The sequence below is a fragment of the Silurus meridionalis genome, chromosome 1 (genome assembly GCF_014805685.1).
Source record: "Silurus meridionalis isolate SWU-2019-XX chromosome 1, ASM1480568v1, whole genome shotgun sequence".
In the NCBI taxonomy this organism is placed as follows: domain Eukaryota; kingdom Metazoa; phylum Chordata; class Actinopteri; order Siluriformes; family Siluridae; genus Silurus; species Silurus meridionalis.
In genome coordinates this window covers 17,093,732-17,117,536 of record NC_060884.1, presented here as the reverse complement: position 1 = coordinate 17,117,536, position 23,805 = coordinate 17,093,732, and the positions used below count along the sequence as shown (strand labels likewise).

Below are 23,805 nucleotides of genomic sequence, written 5' to 3'. Positions count from 1 at the left end.
GCGCTGTAGTGCACAGGAGATCGCATGTCGTCTTGGGAAAACGCTTTTGTTTTCCTTTGCGGAAAAGTGGTGGGAGAGCGATTCAAAACAAAGGACTGTTTTTGCTGCTTCCAGACAAGTGTATATATATGACGCATTGATTTACGCTGCTTAACAGCGACTTTGGCACTTTGTGAGCTGATTGTCTCCTGGCTGAGGAAACACTTCTCGGAGCTGCTGCAGACTGGAAGGCGGAAGGGGAAGGAAATTCCGGAGGAAAGGACGGAAAAGAAGCCCAGCCATGGATCAGAGATGCTCAGCTTTCATTTCGGAGCGGATTTGTTGCTGCCGTCGATTGGCATGGAACCCACTCGCTAATTCAGAGGCATTATAAAACGTATTTATATCCGTCTTCACCTATTAATGCCGTAAATACGAACCGTTAGTAAGTGAGAGAGTCAAAATGGCGGCGGCCTGGCCCATCCCCCAGGCCCTGTTCATGATCATACTGAGTGCTGCTGTGGGCCTGGACCCGTGTCCTTCAGCCTGTGTCTGTTCAGAAACTTCAGACGGTACTAAACTCTTGGACTGCAGTCGGAAAACATTGACTGAGCCTCCTGTGGGAATTCCAGCATGGGTCACTCATGTGTAAGTCGCAGGCCGAAGCGAACGCGGTGGTTGTTTACATGAACTCTGGCCTGCAGTGGAGTCTCCCGTAGCTAACGATAAACCACACAACAACCTTAGTTATACTCACTCAGTGTCCTGGGGATAAAATGTATATCTGTGCAAGTCATTGATATTGTAGTGAGCAATTAAAAGTGTCCCGTGTAACGTGGTTTAATAAATAGTTTCTGGTTCTGATTCCACTCTAAGGTTAGAGCGATAAACAAGTCTGTCTGTATACCGCGATACAAAACCCCGCAATATTTTTTTTTTTTTTTACTGACGATATAACCCGTACAACCATTTTATAGAACAGATTGTGTCCCTAATTTGGTGAGCATAAAGACTCATTAAGATATGAAAATACTTTTCACACATTCCTAGCTTCAGTAACATTTATCTTCTTTCAGTCCTTATAATGGTGATACTGTTATTGCCGATTTATACTATATTACGGTTCTATGCTTGACTCTACGATGTGCAGTAATTTTAGGTCCTGTCAGGTCTTGTGCACATTAGAGCTCCATATCATCTGGCCAAGTTAAATGAAATATCAGAAAAACTTGCCTGCTGTCCAACACGCCACTCAGAAATGAGAAAACTATAATATTTTTGAGAACTAACTTTTCTTTAGAGATAGCAGAAAGGTGCCAACTTTCTAATTTGTTTATTGTTGGTGTCAAAACAAAACAATGGAAAAACCAAACATAAATATTCTTGCTCACTTTCTCCTCTCTCTTTCTCCTTTCTCTCTCTCTCTCTCTCTCTCTCACTCCAATTTGCTGCATATCAACAGCTTAAGCCTTTTGCTACCAGTTTTAAAATTACTTTTGTAATTAAAAACTTGAAACGAGATGCATACAAAATAAGTCCTACACAAAAGTGTTTAACGGACAAAAACCCGATCAGTGTCTTAAAATAAATCAGCGTTTTACGATGTTTTTACTGGTGGTTTTATATTGGTGGTATAATGAACTCTGGTTTCTTTAATTATTAGAAATATAAAATAATAATTTAACACTGCTGATAATTATTCTTCATGTAAGATGGATTTTGGTGCTAAATTATGCTAGATGTTATTCAAAGCATGGATATATGTGGTGAACAAGACTTCCTTTCAAAGTTGTTCTGTCCAAAGTATAACATTATACCGTGTTTAAAAAAAATAAATAATTATTAGCATACTGTGTGTTACATTACGAACCATCTTTATTTTCCGTCTGTTAATAAACCTGACCTGTTCTTTCTGTTCAGGTCTTTGAATCATAATGAGCTCTCAAGTGTGCCTTTCCTTGGAGATGCTTCCTCAAACATCACTGTGCTGTCTCTGTAAGTATTAACAGCTGGTTTCTCATGTCTCAGAGAAAGCATTCACTATCTGGACAAAAGTTTGTGGACACCTGACCGTGTGATTTTCGAACATCCACATTTAATTTATATTTACTGTTATAATATCTTCCACTCTTCTGGGAAGATGTTCCACTAGATTTTAGATCTTTGTTCATTCTGATGCAAGGACATTAGTTAAGTCAGGTGCTGATGTAGGGTGAGGCGAGGAGGCCTGGTGTGCAATCACCAATTTTTCACCAATTTTACCCCAAAAGTTTTCAGTAGGGTGAAATGAGGTCAGCGTTCAATAACCAACCACTCAAAATCTTCCACTCCAACCCATGTAACCCATATCTTCATGCAGCTGGCTTTGTGAGCAGGGGCATTGTCATGCTGGAACAAGTTTAGCCTTTTTCTCGTTGAATTAAAGGGAGAATTTATTGCAAATTCAATCAATGACCTGTACAAACATGTGCCTCCAACTGTCCCAGTGCTTTTGTCCATATAGTGCAGCTCTCAACCTCCCTGGTTGGTAGCTGTTATACAAGGCGAATGCTTGCTAGAGGGTCTATTCGGCAAATGGTTAAATTAATAGTTAAAATGGAAACTAGCCAGTTATCCATGGCGCAGAGCCATTTTACTGAATGAAACACTTGTTTTCGTGTATAGAACGAACTAATCTGTTCGGATAGCTTTGTTAATTAAAACAAATGCAAAGCTAAATGATCATGGAGCTGGGTGAAATGACCTAGATTATGCACAGTAATGTTTCTCTCTTTTGTTTGTGTTTTCAGGGTTTATAACCGAATCTCTGAAGTGGTTGCTGAACAGCTTCTGTCCTATTCAGCCCTGGAAAGTCTGGACCTGAGCTCAAACTCCATCTCTGAGCTGAAAGCTGGATCATTTCCTCCTATGCAGCTAAAATACCTGTACATCCTTTTTGTTTAATATAATACCAGAGTCTGCAGTAGAATAAAGCTTTTTCAAAAAGGCTTCATAATATCTGTAATCTGCCGTTATTATAAAGATCCCTCCGGCATTTTGGCTTCAGGCTTCACCAAAATGGCCTTTAATAACACTAAAGCCATGCAATAGTACATAGTGATTATAGTCTAGCGTATTGCATAAGCGGTTTGTTTTCTTTGTCCATAAAAAAAAAAAAAAGACATTAATCCAATATTAGAATTAAAAAAATTTGTCTGAAATGTTTTATTTTTTAAATGAGTGTATTTTACGAATTATGTTGTGAAAAAGGGAAAAAATGGTTTGAGTGGGATTTTGCTATTTTATTTTATTTTTTGTTAGTATTTCATTAACCAATATTTAATTAATAATGCGTAACAATAACAAGTCCATATTATTAAATGATTTGTTTTGTCTTTGAATTCAGGAATCTGAGCAACAACAAAATCAGCTCTCTAGAGCCAGATTGCTTTAACAACATCAGCTCTTTGCTCGTGCTGAAGATAAACAGGAACCGGCTTTCACTACTGCCGGCTAAAGTCTTCACGCTGTCTCAACTGCAGATTCTGTAAGTACAATCGTTTTTCATTCTACTGTTATAGCAGCGAATAACAAACAGTGGCTGTCGGTGTAAAATAGTTGCCTTTACGTTGCAGTTCAAAACTCATTAAATCACATAAAAGTTTAGTAAGAGATACTTGGCATACTTATTAGTACTGCTGGGATAAATCCACACTGACTGGAAAGAAATGTGTCTCGTTTGTATTAGGGAGTTAAAACGCAATAAGATCAGAGTGGTAGACAGTTTGGTCTTCAAAGAACTGAAGACACTGAAGTCTCTGAAGATGCAGAGGAATGGCGTCACGAAGCTGATGGATGGAGCTCTTTTTGGACTTGCTGATATGGAGGAATTGTGAGTGGATTCTAGTGGATATTTAATGATGTTTGTTCCAGTTCTAAAAACAGTTTGCAGATTTCACTGTTTTAACTCCTTTACTAACCCGTGGTAATGAAATAAAGAGTGGTTATTTTGGGATGGTGGAATGTTAACTCTTGGCGATACTAATTAGTGTTTTGGTGTTTGACTGTACAGAGAGCTGGAACACAATAACCTGACCGAGTTAAACAAGGGCTGGCTCTATGGCTTGCACATGCTCCGTGTACTCCGACTCGGCCATAACAACATCGGCCTTGTCCGAGCCGATGCCTGGGAGTTCTGTCGTCGTCTGGAGGAACTGTGAGTCACGTACATTTGTATGCTTTTGGGTTTCTCGGGTCTATTCTCAGTGAGTTTAGTTTAGCCGGTGAACTCGCTCAGCAGCTTCTGCGGTTCAGATTTTAATAGGGGATGTTGAAGTGGACACAGTGCAGGTGCTGAGAGCTGCTCATATTAGAAAGCTTTTTATTCCAGTTGAAGATAATATAACTTGTATTTTAACCTATTAACATTATCATTATTTTTTAAAGCTTTTTCTTCTTCACAGAGAAGTACAACTTACTTCAAAACCTGTGGGCAGTAAGGCAGAAGTTGGGTTTTTTAATATGCATTAAAAATAAGCAAATATTCAATGTATAATTAAAGTGAGTATAATTATGGTGTAAAAAGTAAAACATGAGGCGGACAATTTGCCCAGTTACAAAAGTACTTAATTGACAAATGCCTTAGTTTCTATATATCATTAATATCTTTTTCAAAATTTAAAAACAGCTGCCTCTAAACATCTATTCTGATGCATTTTTGAGAAAACAGGTGTCCTGTTATTTTCTTAGTACCAGCAAATGATTTGCAGTTATAGTTTACATTTTTATTTATTTATTTGTTTATTTTTTTATAATTTTTTTTTTTTTAGATTAATCGAGTTTTTCTTTAATCATTGTGTTTGTGTGTGTGTGTGTGTGTGTGTGTGTGTTTGTGTGTGTTTATCAGAGATTTGTCCTATAATCACTTGAGTCGTCTCGAGGACTGGGCTTTCTCTAGCCTCGGGTTGCTGCAGAGTCTAAACCTGGGCGAGAATCGCATCACGCACCTGGGAGAGGGAGTTTTTGACAGCCTAGCAAATGTCCGCACATTGTGAGAAAACACATCACGCACGCACATTAAAGCTTTGCCTGGTCATATAACCACACCTGGATTTATGTTTTGTTTGTTACTGTTCAGGGTCAGATTGCTACAGCATTATTACCCTTGGATCCATTTTATTCTATACTGGGGAACTATGCTAGCATAATCATCCCATTTATTTCCTGCCTTGTACTTTTAGGACACAGAGAGATAACTCTCATATATGTATGGGGTACCTAGTCTCAGTGGCAGAGAAATGGGTGCATGTTTTGGTGCCTTTTCTTTTTTCTTTTTTCTTAAGGTTTTCCAACTAAGTGGAAGCCACATTTGATGGTCTATTAAAAGATCAACAGGTGGAATCAGGTGTGGCTCCTGCTTGATTGGAATGAAAACCTGCCCCCTCACTGACCCATTATTGTTAAGCTTGTATACCTGTGGTGTATGCCATCATCACACACGTTTGTTACTTTCTAGATGCAAAGCAGTTGACACAAATTCTTCTTTTTTTTAAGCTCAAACTCACTTAAATGTGAAGTGAATTTTGAAGTGTGTGTTGAAAATTTACTAATCACTGTCGTTTTTTTTATTATTTTTCCCCCAGAGATCTCCGTAGCAACGACATATCTCTTGTTATTGAGGATACGGTCAGTTTGTTTGCTGGCATGAAAAAGCTCAACACATTGTAAGTGGTATTTTTTCAGTTCTATTGTTGTGGTATTTCATATCTGTAGTTCAGCTGCTCGGAATGGTGTATTAGGAAGGGTTTATATTATGTGTTGAAGGTTGATGCAGTGCAGCAAGTAGGCGCTTAGTCTATTTTGAATTTTTTGAAACGCGACCCGTCTTTGACCTCTTGTTTTTGGGAAGGGAAAATTAACTGTCTGATTGAATTTGAACCTGATTGCATTTAGATTGTTGGAAGTAAGCAGTATCGATTAACTTAATTTTTCCAGTCATTCAGGATTAATGCTGTGTTTATACTTAACTCTGGAATAGAGAGTCTGAGAGGTAAATTGGGGGAAAACACACCTAAGAAAATGTGCTTTTACTTCAGTGCTTTCCTTAAACATGGCGCAAAATCTCTACTTTCATTAAGAGTTTAATTTTCTATCCTATATTGAGTATGTTAACATTATGTGCAAGTTTGAAGGCAGACACACAACTGCCTGCCCACAACGCACTCACATGTTCGCACTTTTACAGATGCAGTAGCATAAACCAGTGTCTGTGTGTGTGTTTCTCAGGGTGCTTCAGATGAACAACATCAGAACCATTACAGAGAAGGCCTTTGAGGGTCTGAAAGAACTAGAGCATCTGTACGTTTCTTCTCATGTTCTTTACAATTTACTGAATGTTAATACTTTGTTCGGAGTATAATATGGGATATTATTAAAAACAAAACGTGAGAATCAATTCTCGACAAATGATATTATGAACATTGTGTCTTCACAGAGACTTGAGTAAGAACCGGATCATCTCTATTCACCCTAAATCATTCTCTCACTTGAAACTCAAATCCTTGTAAGTGTGCACATATTCTTCATTTATTCTTAAGTTTTGTACATGGTGGATTTATTGTGCTATACTTTACCTTGTGGGGTTATTCACTGAACAGGTTGTAATATGCATAGAATGCGTTTTCCGCGTTTCAAATAGATTTGTATTATATTAATTGTATTATTTACAGTAATATTGAAATGACTAATCTTTGTAACATAATTAATTGCATTGTCTATTGGATGGTCCAAGTCAGTGCTAGATAGGGTGCAAAGGGTCATTTGCTGAAGAAGAAAAAAAAAAACGATCTGAGGCTATTAGGTATTTATGTAATACTGAGTTGCGTCACAAGAGCCATTATGCTGTTGGCATGGACTGCATGACATTGCACTCCTGAGACCCAAACAGCTTGATTATTCCGTCCTGCTTCCCCTCCCCCAATCCATCCATCAAAGCACAAAAAGGAATAGCATTGATGCAAAAGAAACACCAACCTTAATACAAAGTTTACTGTGTTTTATTCCCTTAGTGATTTGAACACCAGCAGTCTCCTCTGTGACTGCAGTCTGAGGTGGTTTAGCCAGTGGCTCACCGACAGCCTTTTCCAGCAGTCATGCATCGCTGTATGTGCATATCCCACCTCACTGTCAGGCAGGAGTGTCTTTAGTGTATCCCTGGATGAATTTGTGTGTGGTGAGTGAGATCATGTACATCACTGTGAAGGACCATCAACATAAAATGTCTATTTACTAAGATCTAACAGCTGGCAATGCTGATGAATGCCAAGTTCATGGTTCTTGTTTTATTTTATACTTTTTTTTTGTTACCACATTTCAGTAGAGCTGTGGATGTCTGTTTAAGTCTGTAAAGCCTTTCTGCTCTAAGCGCTACTAGTGAGAGCTTTCGGGGGGTTTTTTTTCCTCCTCCATCAGGTAATCAGGAGTGGAAGAATTCAGATCTGAGCTGCATAGGTTTAAGTGGGGGAAACCTTACTGATATTTGTCATTGAGACTAGACCTTTAATTTAGAAAGACCCTGGAAATTACATTAACTACGAATGACTAAAATGACAATTTTTCACTTCTAAAAAAAAAATAAACGGTCCTTTTCTCTTTCTCAGATGGCTTTCCTCGACCACAGATTAGTGGGAATCCCAGGACCGTGGTGGCCCTACGCATCACCAATGTCACTCTGAACTGTTCTGCCTTCAGCACAAGCGATTCCTCCTTGAACACCACCTGGAGGAAAGACAAGGAGGTGCTGTCTGATGTGCAGGTGCAAAATTATGCTCGCTACCAGGACCAGCAGCTCATCTATACCAGCATGCTCCATCTGCTAAATGTTAACTTCACTGATGAAGGCCGCTACCAGTGTGTAATCTCCAACAACTTCAGTGCCAACTACTCCACTGAGGCCAAAGTGACTGTTAATGGTATGTTCACTCATGAGCTGTCACGTGGGACTGCAGTGTTGGTTTTTAAGATTAAGGGTTGTGTTTAATTTTAGATTTGGGAAAGTTGTTTAGTCACAAATGACATGCAGTGCTGTTTACACATCAAAGCGCTCTAGGCTTTCTATGAATAGACTTTATAAGGCTTTATTTTCTCACTGTGTCAATCAGAACTGAATATTGGGCTGCATTCCCTCTAGGCTTCGGTATTGCTGTGCTCCTCACAGACAATTTTGCTTTTGCTGGTTGTGAAATAAGTTTTCTTTCTGCCTGTGCTCTTTAGATCTTTTATCTCTCTTTGGTTGTTTTCTGGACTCCTAATTTAATTTCCAATTTCAGTAGAGCAAAGATTATGTAGCCCTCTGGGAAGCTAGCCTGGGTGATGTGATTATTCTGTCATTCCATAATTCAGAGGTATGTGCTCCAGCAGCACCCAGAAACAAAAAGAAATTCAGACCTAAATAATATTATAGAACTGCAAATGAGGGGCATAAAGCGGATGCATATGTATAGGGGTTAATAGGAATTCGTGGGGGGTGTGGGGGGTTGTTTATGTGCATGGGGTTGTGTGTCTGATTGTCCTTGGAATTATTGCATATAACGGAATCCTTAACTTTAAGTTTGCACTGTTACCAGAGTTGCCCTCCTTCCTGAAGACCCCCATGGACCTGACAATCCGGACTGGCACTGTGGCACGGTTGGAGTGTGCTGCAGAGGGACACCCTCCCCCCCAGATTGCCTGGCAGAAGGACGGCGGTATAAACTTCCCCGCTGCTCGTGAGAGAAGGATGCATGTCATGCCCGAAGACGACACATTTTTCATCGCCAACGTGAAGGCAGAGGATATGGGCGTATACAGTTGCACTGCCAAAAACGAGGCAGGCAGTCTATCAGCTAATGCCACACTCACTGTGCTGGGTACGCTCTGCTTTTTTGACCCACATGATTAATGACATTACATCATACCGTTCTGGGGTGCTTTTTCTCTAAGGAATTAAAATGCATTGTGGTGTTTGATAATTCTGTTTCTTTCTTTCTTTTTCTCCACCACACAGAGACACCGTCTTTCCAGCGCCCTCTTGAAGATCGCACAGTAGCCCGTGGCGAGACTGCTGTTCTTCAGTGTATAGCCCGTGGTAGCCCCGCCCCACGCCTGAATTGGACAAAAGACGACGGCCCGTTGCTGCTGACCGAGCGCCACTTTTTTGCCGCGAGCAATCAGCTGCTTATTATTGTGGACGCCAGGTCTGCCGATGCAGGGAAATACACGTGCGTTATGTCCAACACGCTGGGCACAGAGCGAGGACACATCTACCTCAGCGTCTCCTCCTCTCCCAACTGCGAGACTCCTGGTGGCTACGATCCAGATGGCTGGACCACAGTGGGCATTGTGGTGATGGTGGTCGTGTGTTGTGTGGTGGGCACTTCTCTGGTTTGGGTGATCGTCATCTATCACATGAGACGCAAGAGCGAAGATTACAGCATCACTAACACAGGTAGGTGGCGAGCGGAGATCTGATTGGTGTGATTTTGTTTTGGTCAGCTGGTCTTTTTTGTACAAACTATTACAAGTTTTTTTGAAACTTTGTTGCCACTGGAGATTTAAAAGCAATTTAGTAATGTCGTTTGAGCCTCCATTGCATCAGCGCAGCCTTAAAAAGCCTTACTTGCGCTGCAGCATTCTCATAATGCGAATCTGACATTAATCTTAGATGAATATCTTAAAAAGAGGACAAAAATAAGCGTGATCTTGTTCAAGTATTTTATTCTTTACGCAGAACAATCTGAAGCAACTCTGTTTAAATGGTTAATGTTCTGTACCCTTTAGAAAAGTTAATTTTCTAATTTGCCCCGATTTAAATGGATCAAAACTGTGGCAGCCGTAATTGAAACTATGCATAAAGCTCTAAACGTTGAATGTAAAAGGATAAAGCCATGAAGCCTGAGGGATGGAGCAGCTGGTCTGTGTTATTTCAGAGTAGTAGTAATTTTGGATCGGGTTTTTAGCTCGAAATGAGAAGATTAACTCAGACGAAAGGCTAACCTTCAAAGATTTAGAAAGTTATTAAAAACCCAAAAGTGATTACAGAAAATGTCTGCATGTAATAATCTCAAAAGTTCATTTAGCAGAAAAGTTCAAATCAACTTATACTTTAATTGATCATTTTTTTTCTTCTTGCAAACAACTGAATCCTACCAGTATCATCCTGTGCTATAGTAAAGGAACCAGTTGTAAAGTGAATTCCATGTTCCTCTGGGTGACACTCGATAATGAACAATGATATTAATAAATAATTAACAAATAATTGAATCGTTAATAAAAAAAATTAATATATTTTATTATATAAAGTTGCAATTGCTCTAAGAAGCTGCAAGTCTGTGGTATTCCCTATTCCTTTATATAAGAGTCCTTATTTTTTAATAATACAGAAAGCTGAGTCTGGGGCAGAAGCAGCCGTTAGATCACGTCCTCGTGAGATTAATTCATAAGATATTCGGTAGCGATCAGATCATTTCAGACTATGTTTTATACGTTTGTATCTTTCTAGCTCGTCAAAACAAATGGGTCTTGTATATAAACGGAACCAAGCCAGGTCTAATTAAGGCATAAATGGTTTGTACAATATCAAAATCAATATTAGTCTGCTGGTCATTGTTTATTCTACTGCAACAGCTCAATTTAAGAGGCAGAATGCAAATCATTTCTAAATTGTGCCCTGGTGGACTGTTAATACTAATTAATGTGAACAACAAGTAGAAAGTAGAGTGAGGAGCAAAAGTGTCTCAAATTTGGTAATTTCATATCCAGTTAGAGTAGTGCCTAGTGGATGTAAAAAAAAAAAAGAAAAAAAAAAAAAAAGACGCATTTTTTGGGTCAGTTAAACAAGTGCTTTTGCGTTAGTATCCAAAAGGCTTTCCTTATTATAAGCCACATACTCATTTAGAGTATTCTTTTGTTCTTTTTGTTTAGCAAAGTAAATAAAATCCCAGTCTAATTAGTTTCTTTTAGGTGTGTTAGATCTTATATTTAGAAGTCTCATTTTCAGATTTCATACAGACACAAAGTCAGAAAAAACTCCACAGTAATCACTAGCCTGTTTTTCTCAGGCCTGTGTCTGTTGATTGATTGATCTTTTGCTTTTGAGCAGTTTCTCTTAATGTGCGCAGACAAATATACTGTATAATCTTGTGTGTTTCAGATGAGATGAACCTGCCAGCAGACATCCCTAGTTACCTGTCATCACAGGGCACGCTGTCTGAGCCTCAGGAAGGCTACAGCAACTCTGAGGCAGGCAGTCATCAGCAGCTCATGCCCTCCCTGACCAATGGCTATGTTCATAAAGGAACGGATGGTGAGGAGAAAATGACACACATTGATTTCTTGGGTACAGATTCCCGAATGGAACATTGCTCATTTAAGCATCGCAGCTCCATTTAAATAGTTTTTAACGTTACGGTAAACTGAATATACATTAATGAAATTTAGTTTTTGCCATAGGTGTGTGTTATGGCGAGGTGGGAGGAGAGATGGACCCAGAGACCAGTGGGATGCTGGGTAATCGTGTTGGGTCACTGTTTGCTGGGCGCAGCAGCTTCCATCCTGGCGAGCCAAGGGACAGTCTGGCACATATGTCCAATGGTCTGTGTTCATGTTGGTTTATACTGTCTGATAACATATTTACTGATCTGCTTGACTTCTGTCTCGATCTAGCAGTATTGTTCAAAGGAAATAAAGATTTGTTAGATGTTTTAGACATATTTTATGTTTGAGAGAGAAAAAAAAACGGTAACAGACGTTAACACACTGTTGGCTTGTCCTGATCTGTCAGGTGGCAGCGCTCCTTTGGTCATTTGCTCAGACTGTTATGACAACGCCAACATCTACTCTCGCACCCGGGACTACTGCCACTACTCCTACCTGAGTGAAGATGATGCGCTGGATGCCCAGCTGCCCAGAGAGGGGCAGCATGAGGATGCAGCTCTGCACGACCTGATCACTCGGGAACCTCAGGAGCCCAAGCACCATGCTTTACATCACTACAGTAGCAAAGGTCAGAGAACTCACTTATAGGGGTGAGAAGCATGTATTCGTATAGTGACCAGGGTTTTAAAATGTTTTATCTTTTTATTGTTTTTATCCATCATGAAAAATATAAAGCCTAATTTATTTTATTTTGATGGTTCTTCTATTATTATTATTATTATTATTATTATTATTATTATTATTATTTTAATAGTATCTATATTTTTAAAGGCAATAAATTCATATTTGAATATTTGGTATGACATTAAATTTCCTTTATTTTCTCTGCCATTATTTAGTCAAACTGCATGTCATCAAAGCAATTATATTTCATTGAAATAACTTTTTAATTAAATACAAGGAATTAAAAAAAAGAAAAAAGGTCCTAAATGTAATGCTATACCAAATGCCAACATGCAATTTTTGAAGGATTGGGTAGAAATGGTGGTAGAACCCGTAGTGCATTATGTAGAATCTGCAGGGCCATTATTGTATACCCTAAAGAGAATCATACTTAATTAGGAAATCACTCTGGAGATTGTTCCATTGTTAAATCAAGTGCATGCAATACATTTGCTTCTCTGTGGCTTGTAGCCAAGGGAGCAAAATTGGGTGCGTCATTTGGGTAGGAGGGATGGCATGCTCTTGTCAATCACAGCAACGTTAGTCAATCATTGGGGTCTGAAGGCTAATATATATGGAAGAAGACAGATTCGTATGTTTTAGTCAGTGTTTTACACTAGCCTGTGACAGCTTGAACAGCAGTTGGAAGAGATGCTATTGACAAGCTTCATCTGTCTTGGAAGAAGCATGTGTCAGCTTTTACTCTCACTGGTTTGTTAGCTGTCATGTAATGGAGAAGTGCTGGAGGGTGGTTGGGAGTTGGCAGGTGACCATACTGTGGTGGAAACAGTGCATTGTATCTGTACTTTTTTATCCACATTGTGAAATAATGCGTGTTGTTCATGCTTTCTCATAGCCTGATTTTATTTTTTTGTTTTGTTTTTGCAGATGTTCCAAGCAGATCGTTTTGGAATGGAGTAGACCCTCATTCCTCCGAGTTGCCGCCAGGCGGAGTGACTGTACACAAGCCAACTACAGGTCCCTCGTATATGAATGACCAGGAGAGAAGAACAGGAGGGCTAGAGGAAGCCCTGCACAGGACTAACCCTCAGGATCACAACCCTCCAAACACATAGAGCCCAGCCAGTACCCGGCGTTTTCACCCTGCTCAGCGTGCCCTACAATCCCACTACCTCTTCCAACAAAACTCGCATTCTGTCAAAAAAAAAAAAAAGAGAAGGAAATCCAAACTCCACCTTTTTCTGTGTTTACATTCTGTAGCGTCCCCTCATTGGATCCTGCTGGAATGTATGTGTGTTTCTTGTGAACAGCCCTTTCTATGATGGCGCGATGATTTCTTTTTCACCACTGGTTCTGTGCAAACTAATCCTCTGGTGTAAGTTAAGACTCTGAATGTAATCTTTCTTTTAAAGAGTCTTGCTCATGCCACCTTTTGTCGTTTCCCCCCCAACCTACTGCAGGGGACAAGAACTCCCATGTGTATGCCAAAGCATTGAGCCAGCCCTCTTCTATGCTGCCCTGGCTTTAAAAAGTGGTGACCCATGTCCTTGTAGGACCTGTTGTACAAATCAATCCCTGTATTGTTGAATATATGTAGGAGGACATGGCTCAGGCAGTCGAATGCTGTCATGGAGACAAATATCCACTTTGCATTACTCTTTCCAGTTTTTCACATTGAGCAGGTGATGGTGGCCTTTTTTTTTTTTTTCTTCTTCTTTATTGGAAAGAAATGTGGTTCCCCTGCTTCCTGTCCAATATTACAAAATGAAGTTACTCTTTGTCAGACAATATTTTAATAATTTATCTTTTAAGTGCTTTTCACGAAGCTTGTATCCCATTCCCTCTTTGTTTTAAAAAAAAAAAGGCACTATATCTGACAGAAGATGTAAAACATTGCAACATAGACAATCTAGCTACAGCAATCTTACAGGGTCCTCTATAAGCATATAGTACATGGCCACATTATTTTATAAAATACAAATACACTGCATTCCTCTATTTTTTATATTTTTTTCTCTTCCTATTAGTATGCAGTCCTTTAGCTGTTGCTATGGCTTTCCCCTGAAGCTATTTCTCTTCACTATGTAAAATCTGAAAGATTCTACAAATAAGAGCCACTGTACTGTTCAATATATGTATGAGTACTGTATACACAGTACAAACAATTTAGGCCTTCCTCCCATGCATTTTACCCTTTTTAGGGTACTATATTTTGGTTTGAAGGCACGGTTTAGTGCTTCGTCTAATTCTGAATTTCATTCGTTCAGTCGGCTTTGGGCTGATTGCCAGATTGCACCTATCTGTAGCACAGACTTTATCATTTTTTTAAATTTTTTAACAGTGATACTGTTTAAAATGTACACTCTGGAGCACCATTAACTCATGAGTTAGGGACAGCATCAGGTACGTCCAGTGACATATCAGTATTAATCATTCTCACCATGGTGACCACAGAAATTTAAGGACTCTTGATTTGCATTAAAAAAACACTGCTATGATACGATACTCTTGCTTACGGACCTCATTCAGTTATTGATATTTTGTCTTAACTGTAATTCCCCACATTCCTGAATTATGTATATTTCAATTTTTTTCGGTGTCACAAATCTACTATAAATGAACAGTGTTGTCTGTAGTGGCGGGGCGTGTTTCTTTATTCTGCTTACAGAGATGTTCCACCATGAACCTGAAATAAGCTTTGTGTGTGGAACCAGCCCAAACGGTTCCTCTCCTCAATAGATTTCATCCTTGTCATTTTAGCACTTTCTGTTTGTAGTACGATGACTGATGTTTCTTTCAGTGCGCGTCGCATTCTTCGTTTTTTGCTTGCGATTGTCCAATTTTGTCCACACTTGGTACAATCCTATAAATGCTGCACATCCCATAGGAGGATAATTTGTTCCAAAGAGTGTGTGTGAGAGAGAGAAAGACTGAGAAGAAACTCTTAACATATAATTGTAAAATGTGTGTTGTGAAATGTTGCTGCAGCATTATGTCACTACAGCCAGATACACTATGAATCAGTTCTGTGTTATGTTCTATTTATTTAAAGTGAATATGCTGTTGCTCAGTTGTTTGCTGATAAGTGTCTGCTGGTGCCACGTTGTCATATCGTTTGAAGCCATTTTCCTGTTTGAATATAATCTCAATTTATTGATCATATGTTGATGTATTGCATCTAGATTTTTTTTTTCCATTTGATTTTATGATTTTGCACATGATCTTTCATTCCATTTCACTACCCAAAACCCATGTTGTTTGCTAGTTTTGTGAACAGTAGCAGTGGGTGTGTGCTGCCAGAGATGAATGGTTTGGTGAAGTTTTCCAGGTATTAAAAGCTGTTAAGATTAGGGTTAATAGCGGTAGAGCAAAGCACTGCAATTACTTGTGCACTTTTGCTGTCAGAAATTAAAGGCAAAGTAAATTCACCGTTCTATACAGATGTCTAATGGTACCGTTATAATGGATTTCACGGAGTAATTGCAAAACTTCTCTTCATAGGAATTGTCAGAGTTTGAGTTGAAGGGCACAAATATAAGCAACATTTTTATTCACAGTATGTCTTTCTGAATTTAAACCAAAGTTCAGCATTAATGCTTCAACACTATTCCAGTGCTGCTTCAATGTTTTTTTTTTTTTTTTTTTTTCGTATTTTCTTTTTCCAGATGTTATACCTGTACATTCTGTAAAGCATGGAGAAAGAAATTTCTGTTTTAATGTTGCATATTAAACAATAAAATGCAAATTGAGTTTATCCACTGTGCAGAGTCACGTTTAGGCCGGTTCTACTGCCGAGCGCTAATAACAATTTGGCACAACTGTTAGCTTGGTAGCACTTTTGGAATAGCATGATTGAATCGGGTCAAAACAGTGTAACGAAAAGTAAAGTTCTGGCTGGCTTTAAAAAAAAAAAAAGTTTAGACATGTTTACATCCCACTAAATACTTTACCTGACAGATTTCATTCCCAGCCTTATGGGTGAAGTGCTGCGCAGAATATTCTGGTGATGGGATCAAAGCTTCTAACTCGGTCTGCCGCCAAACCGTGCTGCTCTGTCATCAATAATGCACGCGCAAACTGAGTTTGCTGTGGGTTTTATTACCTTCCATCAACCAGCAACATACTGCACCCTTCATATATAACCATGGGGGATATTTATGCAAACTACCAGTGCACTACATGAAACTTCAAGTGACAGTAATGCTGTGCAATTATGTATTTTGAGCATTTTGAGATCCAAAACCAGGTGAAATGTATCAATTTAATACTTCCAAATTGTTTAAGTGCTAAGTATATGATCACAGCTGTGCTTGTTCTCGACTCCCCTTACTTTTTTTTTTTCCATTTCAACCACTTTTCTTTTAATATAATATTTAAAATGCACATTACTACAGATGACTCCAGGTGGCTGTTTGAGTGAGAACGCTGACAAATTTTAAACGCTTGGCTTTGAGAGGAGACGGGATGTGCTGTGAAGGTCTTAAATTCAGCTTGTCTTTACACGTCTTTAATTAAGCAGAAGATTAAGCTAATTTACAGAGCGCCAAATGAAATCAGCAGAGGTTTGTCTGTGTGCCAGTGAAGTGCCTCATTAAGTCACTGCAAATTGAAGGATCAGGATGTTTTGTAGGAAAAGCTAGTGTTACCGCAGTGGACCACTAGGTGGTGCTATGGAGAGAGAATGTATGCTATTGTAGGCGCAAACGCTCTAAAAAGCTGTGTTTGAACAGATTTCTTTAATGTTGTATTTGTGAATATTAAGTTATATATTGTAGCTTTAGAGCCAATAAGCATGCTCCTGCACTTAATGGTATGTCGGAATAGTACAAAGCCTATGGCAAACGACTATATTAACACGTAGTATGGTAGTACACATTTCCTTGTTGCTGGGGTGATGCTATTAGCGGTACACCTTTTCTACCAGGTATAATTACTTTTTTTAAACCTGAAAATGTGAATAAAGTCAAAAGAAAGGAGTTAAAAATAATTTAAAGCACTAACCCTTATAGTATCAACAACAATATGGTTTTCTGCATCAAGGGAGTGCTTTCTCTAGAGGGAAGGACCCTACTACCCTACTAACTTATAGAAAAGCAATAATTGTTCATATGAGCCAGGGGCAACCAATTTGAGTCTTATTTCAGCAGGTGTGTTCATGTGGTGCAGCACTACGTTTTAATAAAAATATCATACATATTTAGGTAAATGTAGTAAAAATTAACCCTCTAACTTACTCACTTTCCAGACCTTTTTCGTAAGTTCAGAATTGAATCCAGGTTTATTGGTAGGTCAAGATGTATGTCCATTCATCTTCTGCACTTCAAAGAAGTATAATGCAGAGGTAGTACTCCCAGTGGATAATAGTGAGGATGAGTTGGAGTTAGTGATGAGGAAAGTGACGAGCAAGCCTACACGGCATAAGGTGATGAGTGGAAATGACGACGAGAGTGAATACAGATATACAATGATAGTCAAATTCACAGGAACAAACTAAGGATGAAGATGATGAATAGAGAATAAGTGGCAGGTATGATTAAAATTCGGCGATTAAAAAATACATTTGTCATGCATTTCAGCTGCATGAACACGTTGGCTATGCAGATTCGTTTTAAAAACGTTTTCTTTTTGTCCAAGAAGAGCTTTAAGTACAGCAAATGTACAAATTCACTGTGCAAAGTTAATTATACATTCTTTTATGCAGGAGCTGGAAATGATGTGCCAAATGAAATAATTGTACCAAATCCAGCAACAAGAAACCATAGTACCTTAATTTATGAGAGTGTATGAGTTTCGAGCATAGCTTTAGCTAGTAAAACATTCCTATCCATGCTAGTTGAATAAAATGTGTCAATAATGTCAGCTGTGGTGGGACTGCTTTCACACAGGCATATATTTTTACATGTTGTAGCTACTAACTTTTTTGTACCAGTTTTTAATCATTTACCCTTCTAAACAGAGAGCCCAAGTAATGAAGTACAAAAACTTAGTACTGTAATATTTTTCTGGTATCAGTACTTTTCTTCATTATTTATTTTTTGGACAACTTTTTAATTTTACTCAATAAATTTATTTACACAAATATCACAAATATAACTTTCTACTTCTTACATTTTCAAAACAGGCTCGTTACTTCAGTTTTAATCTATTTGGTGAAATGTCAATAATTTTTCTTCTCACTGTGTCGTTTTTAGTCCATCAACCTTTTTTCTGTTATTGTGCAGCTTTTTCAATCTACCACTGGTGTATCATTTCCTGGCTCTCACACACCACAGACGTAGACTAGTTTTTGAAGCTCACAATGAGTGAGGCAGAAGACATCAAGAAATATGGGGTTAACGTGGATGAGACAGAGGGAGTCACCTGATCCTCAACATCATCTTTACTCTGCTTGTGTTTTATATGGTGGTTGTTCAGCCTGAAAACATTTATTAGGTAACGAAATATGACTTTTATATTAATATATTAATATGGTGTCCAGTTACCAGCATGACACTAAAACAAGTAGTAGTAATGGCTAATTTTAGCTTAAGTACACGTCAGAGCTTAAACGTCTTTAACTTGAGTGGAATCATCTTAGTCACTAATTCAACTTTTACAACCTTTAAAACATGAGTATTTGTAATTCTACTTGAGTGAAGGACGTGTACTTTTACCATCTCTGCTTCTAGAGCAGGGACCCAGTACCACCAGGCTATGCACCGGTACCCAACTGTTGATCATATGGTACCGGGCCGCACTAAAAGAATAAAAACTTTTACATTTTCATTTTATTGAAAATGAACGCGCACACACACACAAGATCATGTGTGTGTGTGCGTGCCCCCTTTATGAATTGCATAAAAAAGTGGTGAAAAATAAGACAGGAAAACGCTGTTCTATATCCTTTGTAACAGTGTATAGTACTAAAATAGTGCGCCACCTGTGGCAGGCTAATCTTCCCCACTGTTTTGTATACTATACACGGGTTTGATCGGCTGGCTGATTTACATAACTCCCGCCACACAGCCAATCACAGGGCCGCGTCATCTGCGCTTTACGTGTTTGTTGACAGGGGCGCGTGCACACGCACGCACACACACAAATACACACTCACACACACACACACACACACACACACACACACACACACACATATATATATATATATATATATATATATATATATATATATATATATATATATATATATATATATACACACACACACACACACACGCGCGCGCACACAGACGGAGAGACAGGGACTCAGACACGCACTCGCCTAACCGGTAGTTGAGTGCGCGCGCGCGTCGGAAACGGCTGCATGAAATCATCGCACGAGCCCGGGGAGGGTTTTTTTGGAGATCAGGAGGAAGCGCGTGCTGTGGCAGAATAAAGCAAGGAGCTTCGATCCGCTCCGAGTCCGTGTCCATGATCAGCTGCTGGTCAGTGATGTCAGGTGCGCGGAGACCGGATGAAAGCGGAACGACAGTTTCAGCCAATCCGGCTACAGATGTGTTGATCGCGCTTTTTCGTTTCTGAGACCAAATGTAATGTTTGGAGTGATGTCATTTTGACAGTAATGCCCTTCCCCATGAGAGGGTCGCACGTGAGGTAGTAGTATCATATGCATACAGCCTACTTGATGCTCGCCGGTGAACTGAAAAAAAAAAGGGAAGCTTGTCGTTTTTTCCCTCATCAGTTTTTGTTGTTTTTACTGGTGTGAACTTGGATAACTTGTAAGCAATCAGGGAGCATCTTCTTAATATCATTTTGCTCAACTTAATATCAGATTTCTTTTTTATTTTATTAAACATTCAGGATCTAATTCCGCTCTTTAGATTTGAAGTGTGTGTAGCCGGAGATCGGGTCATGTAGCGAGCCTCGGTTGTGAGTGATGAGGTTGGAGGAGCAACATCTGGACATCTGCGCGCTGATGTTGGGGCTGTGCACCTGATTCCTGCTGAACAGAGGAGAGCCAAGGAGCAGCATGTCCAAAGCGCTGAAGAGGAAAAAGCACTGGTCGGCCAAAGTGCGCGAGTGTGCCGTGTCGTGGGGAGGCGCGGGGGAGTTCGGCTCGGTGGTCGAGCTCCTCGGTGGTGCTGAACATGGCCTCTTCCCCTTCCTCGGACACATGGACCTCGACGCGCTCGTGTGTCACGTCGGCTCGCTGCCGTACTACGGGGACGTGCTGCTGGAGGTCAATGGCACACCCGTGAGTGGCCTCACCAACCGAGACACGCACGCCGTGATCCGCCACTTTAGAGAGCCCATCCGCATAAAGACCGTCAAACCAGGTACATTCACTCACTCACACACATTTATCACGTTCTGTCCTATACACTCTTTCAGGAACTCTTTTAAGGAGAAAAGTAGGCAGTGCATGCTCAAAAAAGGCGCTGTACGTCGCCAGGTGACGTAATGGCGACCTTATTTGCATATTCATGGAACAACCATTGGTAATTAACGTCAATTTAAAACGTTATTGAAACATTTTCTGGAGACATCTACAATTTAATAGATTTTGTTTACCAGAATATAAAATAGTATGAAAAGAATGTGTCTTCGGTCACCACAAACTAACTATTAATTAATTTTTGAATAAGAAAAGGAGTTGTGGCTGTATATTAAGTGGAAATAAACATGAAGGAAACTGCGACGGGGTGACCAGGAAGGAAGAGAGATTATTATAAAGAACACAATATAATGAAGAATACAAAGAAGTTGTGAGCTGATCATTGAATGGTCATAGGAAGCCGTAATGATCAGTGATTTTCGGGAACGTACTCGAGTACAACTCATTCAAGCTTTAAACACCAGGGTTGGGGCAAAACAACGTGATGTGATTTGAGAAAAAGAACCCTAATTCGAGTCCAGGAGAGACACTAATGTCTGCCCCGATTTATTGGCAGGCTCATTTTTTTTTTTTTTTTTTTACAAAAATAAAGTTGCTTAAGGAGACTAAAAAGTTGCCAAATCTAGCCAAAAAGTTGCTTGCGATTGTGTGTTGGGAAGAGCAGATTGGCACCAGTTTTATGAAAGACAATCAAATCATCAGCAGAAAGTCATTTTTTTTAATGTATTTTAATAAACAGTTTTTCATACAAATATAATGGTCCACACTAAATATAAAGGCATTCAGGAATGCTATATGACTCAAAATGAAAAAGCCTACAAATAAATGCATTCCAATCAGTAAATTCCTGTTTTGTATGAATATGCTCTACGTTGAGTCTGGTTTCACTAATAATAAACATACATTTGCATAAAGCATCCATTTTTGTAAATGGATATGTTGACTAGAGTATTTAAAACTTGAAACGTTTTTATTTAAGGTACATTTAGAACAGATAAAAATGTGCAATTAACTTGTTATAATCGTGAGATAATCATGAGAATCATGCGATAAAATATTTTAATTGATTGACAGCCCTAATATATATATATATATATATATATATATATATATATATATATATATATATATATATATATATATATACTTCCAATAAACGTGAACTATATATAGTAAAGACAATGTTCATCTTATCTTGTTTTATTTCAGTGTTACTTCTATTGTGTTTTTAAACAATAGACACTGATATCGATTCAGATCTCTTAAAATCAATCCAGAGGTGAAGGTTCCTGAGAAAGCAAGAGGAAAAACCTTGAATGGATCCAGACTTAAAAGGAAACCCATCCCCCTCTAAGTAAACAAATATAATGAGAATATGAATCATTGCAGTGTACAGGTATATAAGATTAAGGATATGTATATGGGAGCATATTAGAAATATGGGTCCTGGAAATAAGCACAGGATATCCAGCAGCAGCAGCAGCAGCGGTTCTTAGCTACCAATCTAGGTAGCTAAGTTTCCAGGTAAATGTGCAGCAGTAAGCATTCGATAGGTTTTACTTTTACTTTTCTATATCTCTATGTCCAGTAGGAAATTATTCGGGATTTGGCTTAGAACTCAGTTGCCAAAGTTTTCATCACCAACACAGCTGTTTAGTTACAGAATCTAATGAACTACAAGGTATGAGGCTGGTCGGTTAGTGGCTCTGCCTTTTCCTGGACCTTTATTTGAATACAATAAAATAAATCCTCACTGATTCAAATTCAATCAGGCTGAGGGATAAGTCTCTCTCTCTCTCTCTCTCTCTCTCTCTCTCTCTTTCTCTTTCTCGTTCTTTCAGAAGCTTTGCTACAGTGGTTCCAGTCGCATGCATGATTGACATTTGTTTGTACATATGACAATTTGAAGAAAAAATGGCTTCCACGAAGAGCTCAATCAGGTGTGTCAGTGTATGGAAATGTGTTTCATATGGAATTTCCATGGACTTTCGCTAATGCCTCCCTTTTCCCCAAGTAACTTTGAGAGCCATAAATCTAACAGCCTATTTTTACAGACCAGTCAGTTGCAGAAACATTTGGAAATTGCCAAGTCATTATCATCTTATCTGTCTCCCACCACTTCTAGGAAATGAAATTAAATAATGAATATGAGCTCAAAGTGCAGACATTCAGCATTAAGCATTTACATCCATAAATATTTTTTCCTACTTGGGAGAAAACCCTTCGCAATCAATGACTCCCTGAAGTCTGTAACCCATAGACATTACCAGACAGACCTTTGTCAGATGTTTAGTGCAGCTGTCTTCAGTACCTGCTTGTTCTTAGGCATTTTGCCATTAGTTATGCTTTTAGAATGTGAAATGCATGCTCAGTTGATAATTTTTTGTAGGTTATAAAAACACAAGCAGAATAAGTATTAATTCATACCACAGTGTATGTAGTACATATTTATAGGGAGTAGGAACATATTTGTGATTCAGCTGTTGAAATGGGTCTGATAAAATATGAAACACCCTTTGCTCCCTTCCTTCTTTGCCACTGATGTGTGGAAACTGCTGCTGTGTGAAAACTCTGCTACCTCTGTAGTTTCCCAGCATAGAAAAGTGCATTGAAGGTGAACCAGGTGTGTTCCCGCTCCGAAGGAAACCTAACAGTTCCAAATCTCACTGCAAATCCCTAAAGCAAGGAACTCTGAGGTGGCCTGACTAATTACATGCAGAAATCTGTATACTTATGCTTTAATTCACTGGAAAGGTGTCAGTGTAAGTGAGAGAAAAGTTGCGTGAGATGGAACTAGAATATTGAGCCAGAATGGAAGGTGGATAAGCAACCAATTTATACCAATAGCACCAATTTAATGAACTATTATTGGGAACCATGATCATACTACTGTTAACAGCCTTTAGTCAACATGCTTTTGACCAACCATGCAATATTGTTCTTTTTTTTGTTTTTTATACCCTCATATAGTTTTGTAATTATGGTCTGTATCTATTGCTATTTAAGTCAGTGTAAGTGGGGCATGTCCAACGTGCTCCAGCTGAGTGAAAAGCTTGTCTTTTATGAAAGGCATAAGTTTTTTTCACAGCAAGATTTATTTCTACCGAGTGTTCGAAATGGAAAGGTAATATGGCTGTTGCTATGGAACAGTGAAAAGAGTGTGTTATTACCATAGAAATGATGAATGGTATTAAAAATAGTGTGGGACCATGGAGAGAGGAAGAACAGCAGACTGAGTGACAGAGAGAAAAACAGACTGACAGAGTAATTGGATGAAAGGTCACTGATATTTCAGGAACACATAACTGAAATAAACTTCAATCAAAAATATAAAACAACAAAAAGTTTTCTAAGGGTTTCCGGTCAAAATATGAAATACATACAGCAGTCTTGTGTGTGTGTGAGTGTGTGTGTAT

At 38.9% G+C, this 23,805-nt stretch overlaps 2 protein-coding genes across 4 annotated transcripts in view; both read left to right on the top strand.

The window, feature by feature from the left end:
• On the top strand, positions 1 to 15,808 carry lrig2 (leucine-rich repeats and immunoglobulin-like domains 2). Its single transcript, XM_046851279.1, has 18 exons — positions 1 to 627; positions 1,900 to 1,974; positions 2,769 to 2,903; positions 3,365 to 3,505; positions 3,707 to 3,850; positions 4,031 to 4,174; positions 4,865 to 5,008; positions 5,601 to 5,681; positions 6,244 to 6,315; positions 6,452 to 6,520; positions 7,026 to 7,189; positions 7,617 to 7,928; positions 8,583 to 8,864; positions 9,002 to 9,442; positions 11,147 to 11,299; positions 11,446 to 11,586; positions 11,777 to 11,998; positions 12,982 to 15,808. The coding sequence occupies exons 1-18, from the start codon at positions 443 to 445 to the stop codon at positions 13,167 to 13,169; spliced, it is 3,093 nt and encodes a 1,030-aa protein (XP_046707235.1). The 5' UTR covers positions 1 to 442; the 3' UTR covers positions 13,170 to 15,808.
• Positions 15,809 to 19,290: 3,482 nt separating this feature from the next.
• Positions 19,291 to 23,805, top strand: part of LOC124388426 (membrane-associated guanylate kinase, WW and PDZ domain-containing protein 3) — a 122,982-nt gene continuing 118,467 nt past the window's right edge. For 2 of the 3 annotated variants that reach the window (XM_046853034.1, XM_046853048.1), the window contains exon 1: positions 19,291 to 20,330. In XM_046853034.1, the coding sequence (XP_046708990.1) occupies positions 20,024 to 20,330 (307 nt within the window). In that variant the 5' untranslated portion in view covers positions 19,291 to 20,023. The remainder of the gene's footprint in view (positions 20,331 to 23,805) is intronic. The other variant, XM_046853041.1, reaches the window with a different exon arrangement.

Bases quoted from the DNA above. Each gene is read 5' to 3' on its own strand.
- lrig2 (XM_046851279.1), top strand. From the start codon at position 443: ATGGCGGCGGCCTGGCCCATCCCCCAGGCCCTGTTCATGATCATACTG. The intron at 628-1,899 runs GTAAGTCGCAGG...CTTTCTGTTCAG, and splicing joins CCAGCATGGGTCACTCATGT to GTCTTTGAATCATAATGAGC. The intron at 7,929-8,582 runs GTATGTTCACTC...CACTGTTACCAG, and splicing joins GGCCAAAGTGACTGTTAATG to AGTTGCCCTCCTTCCTGAAG.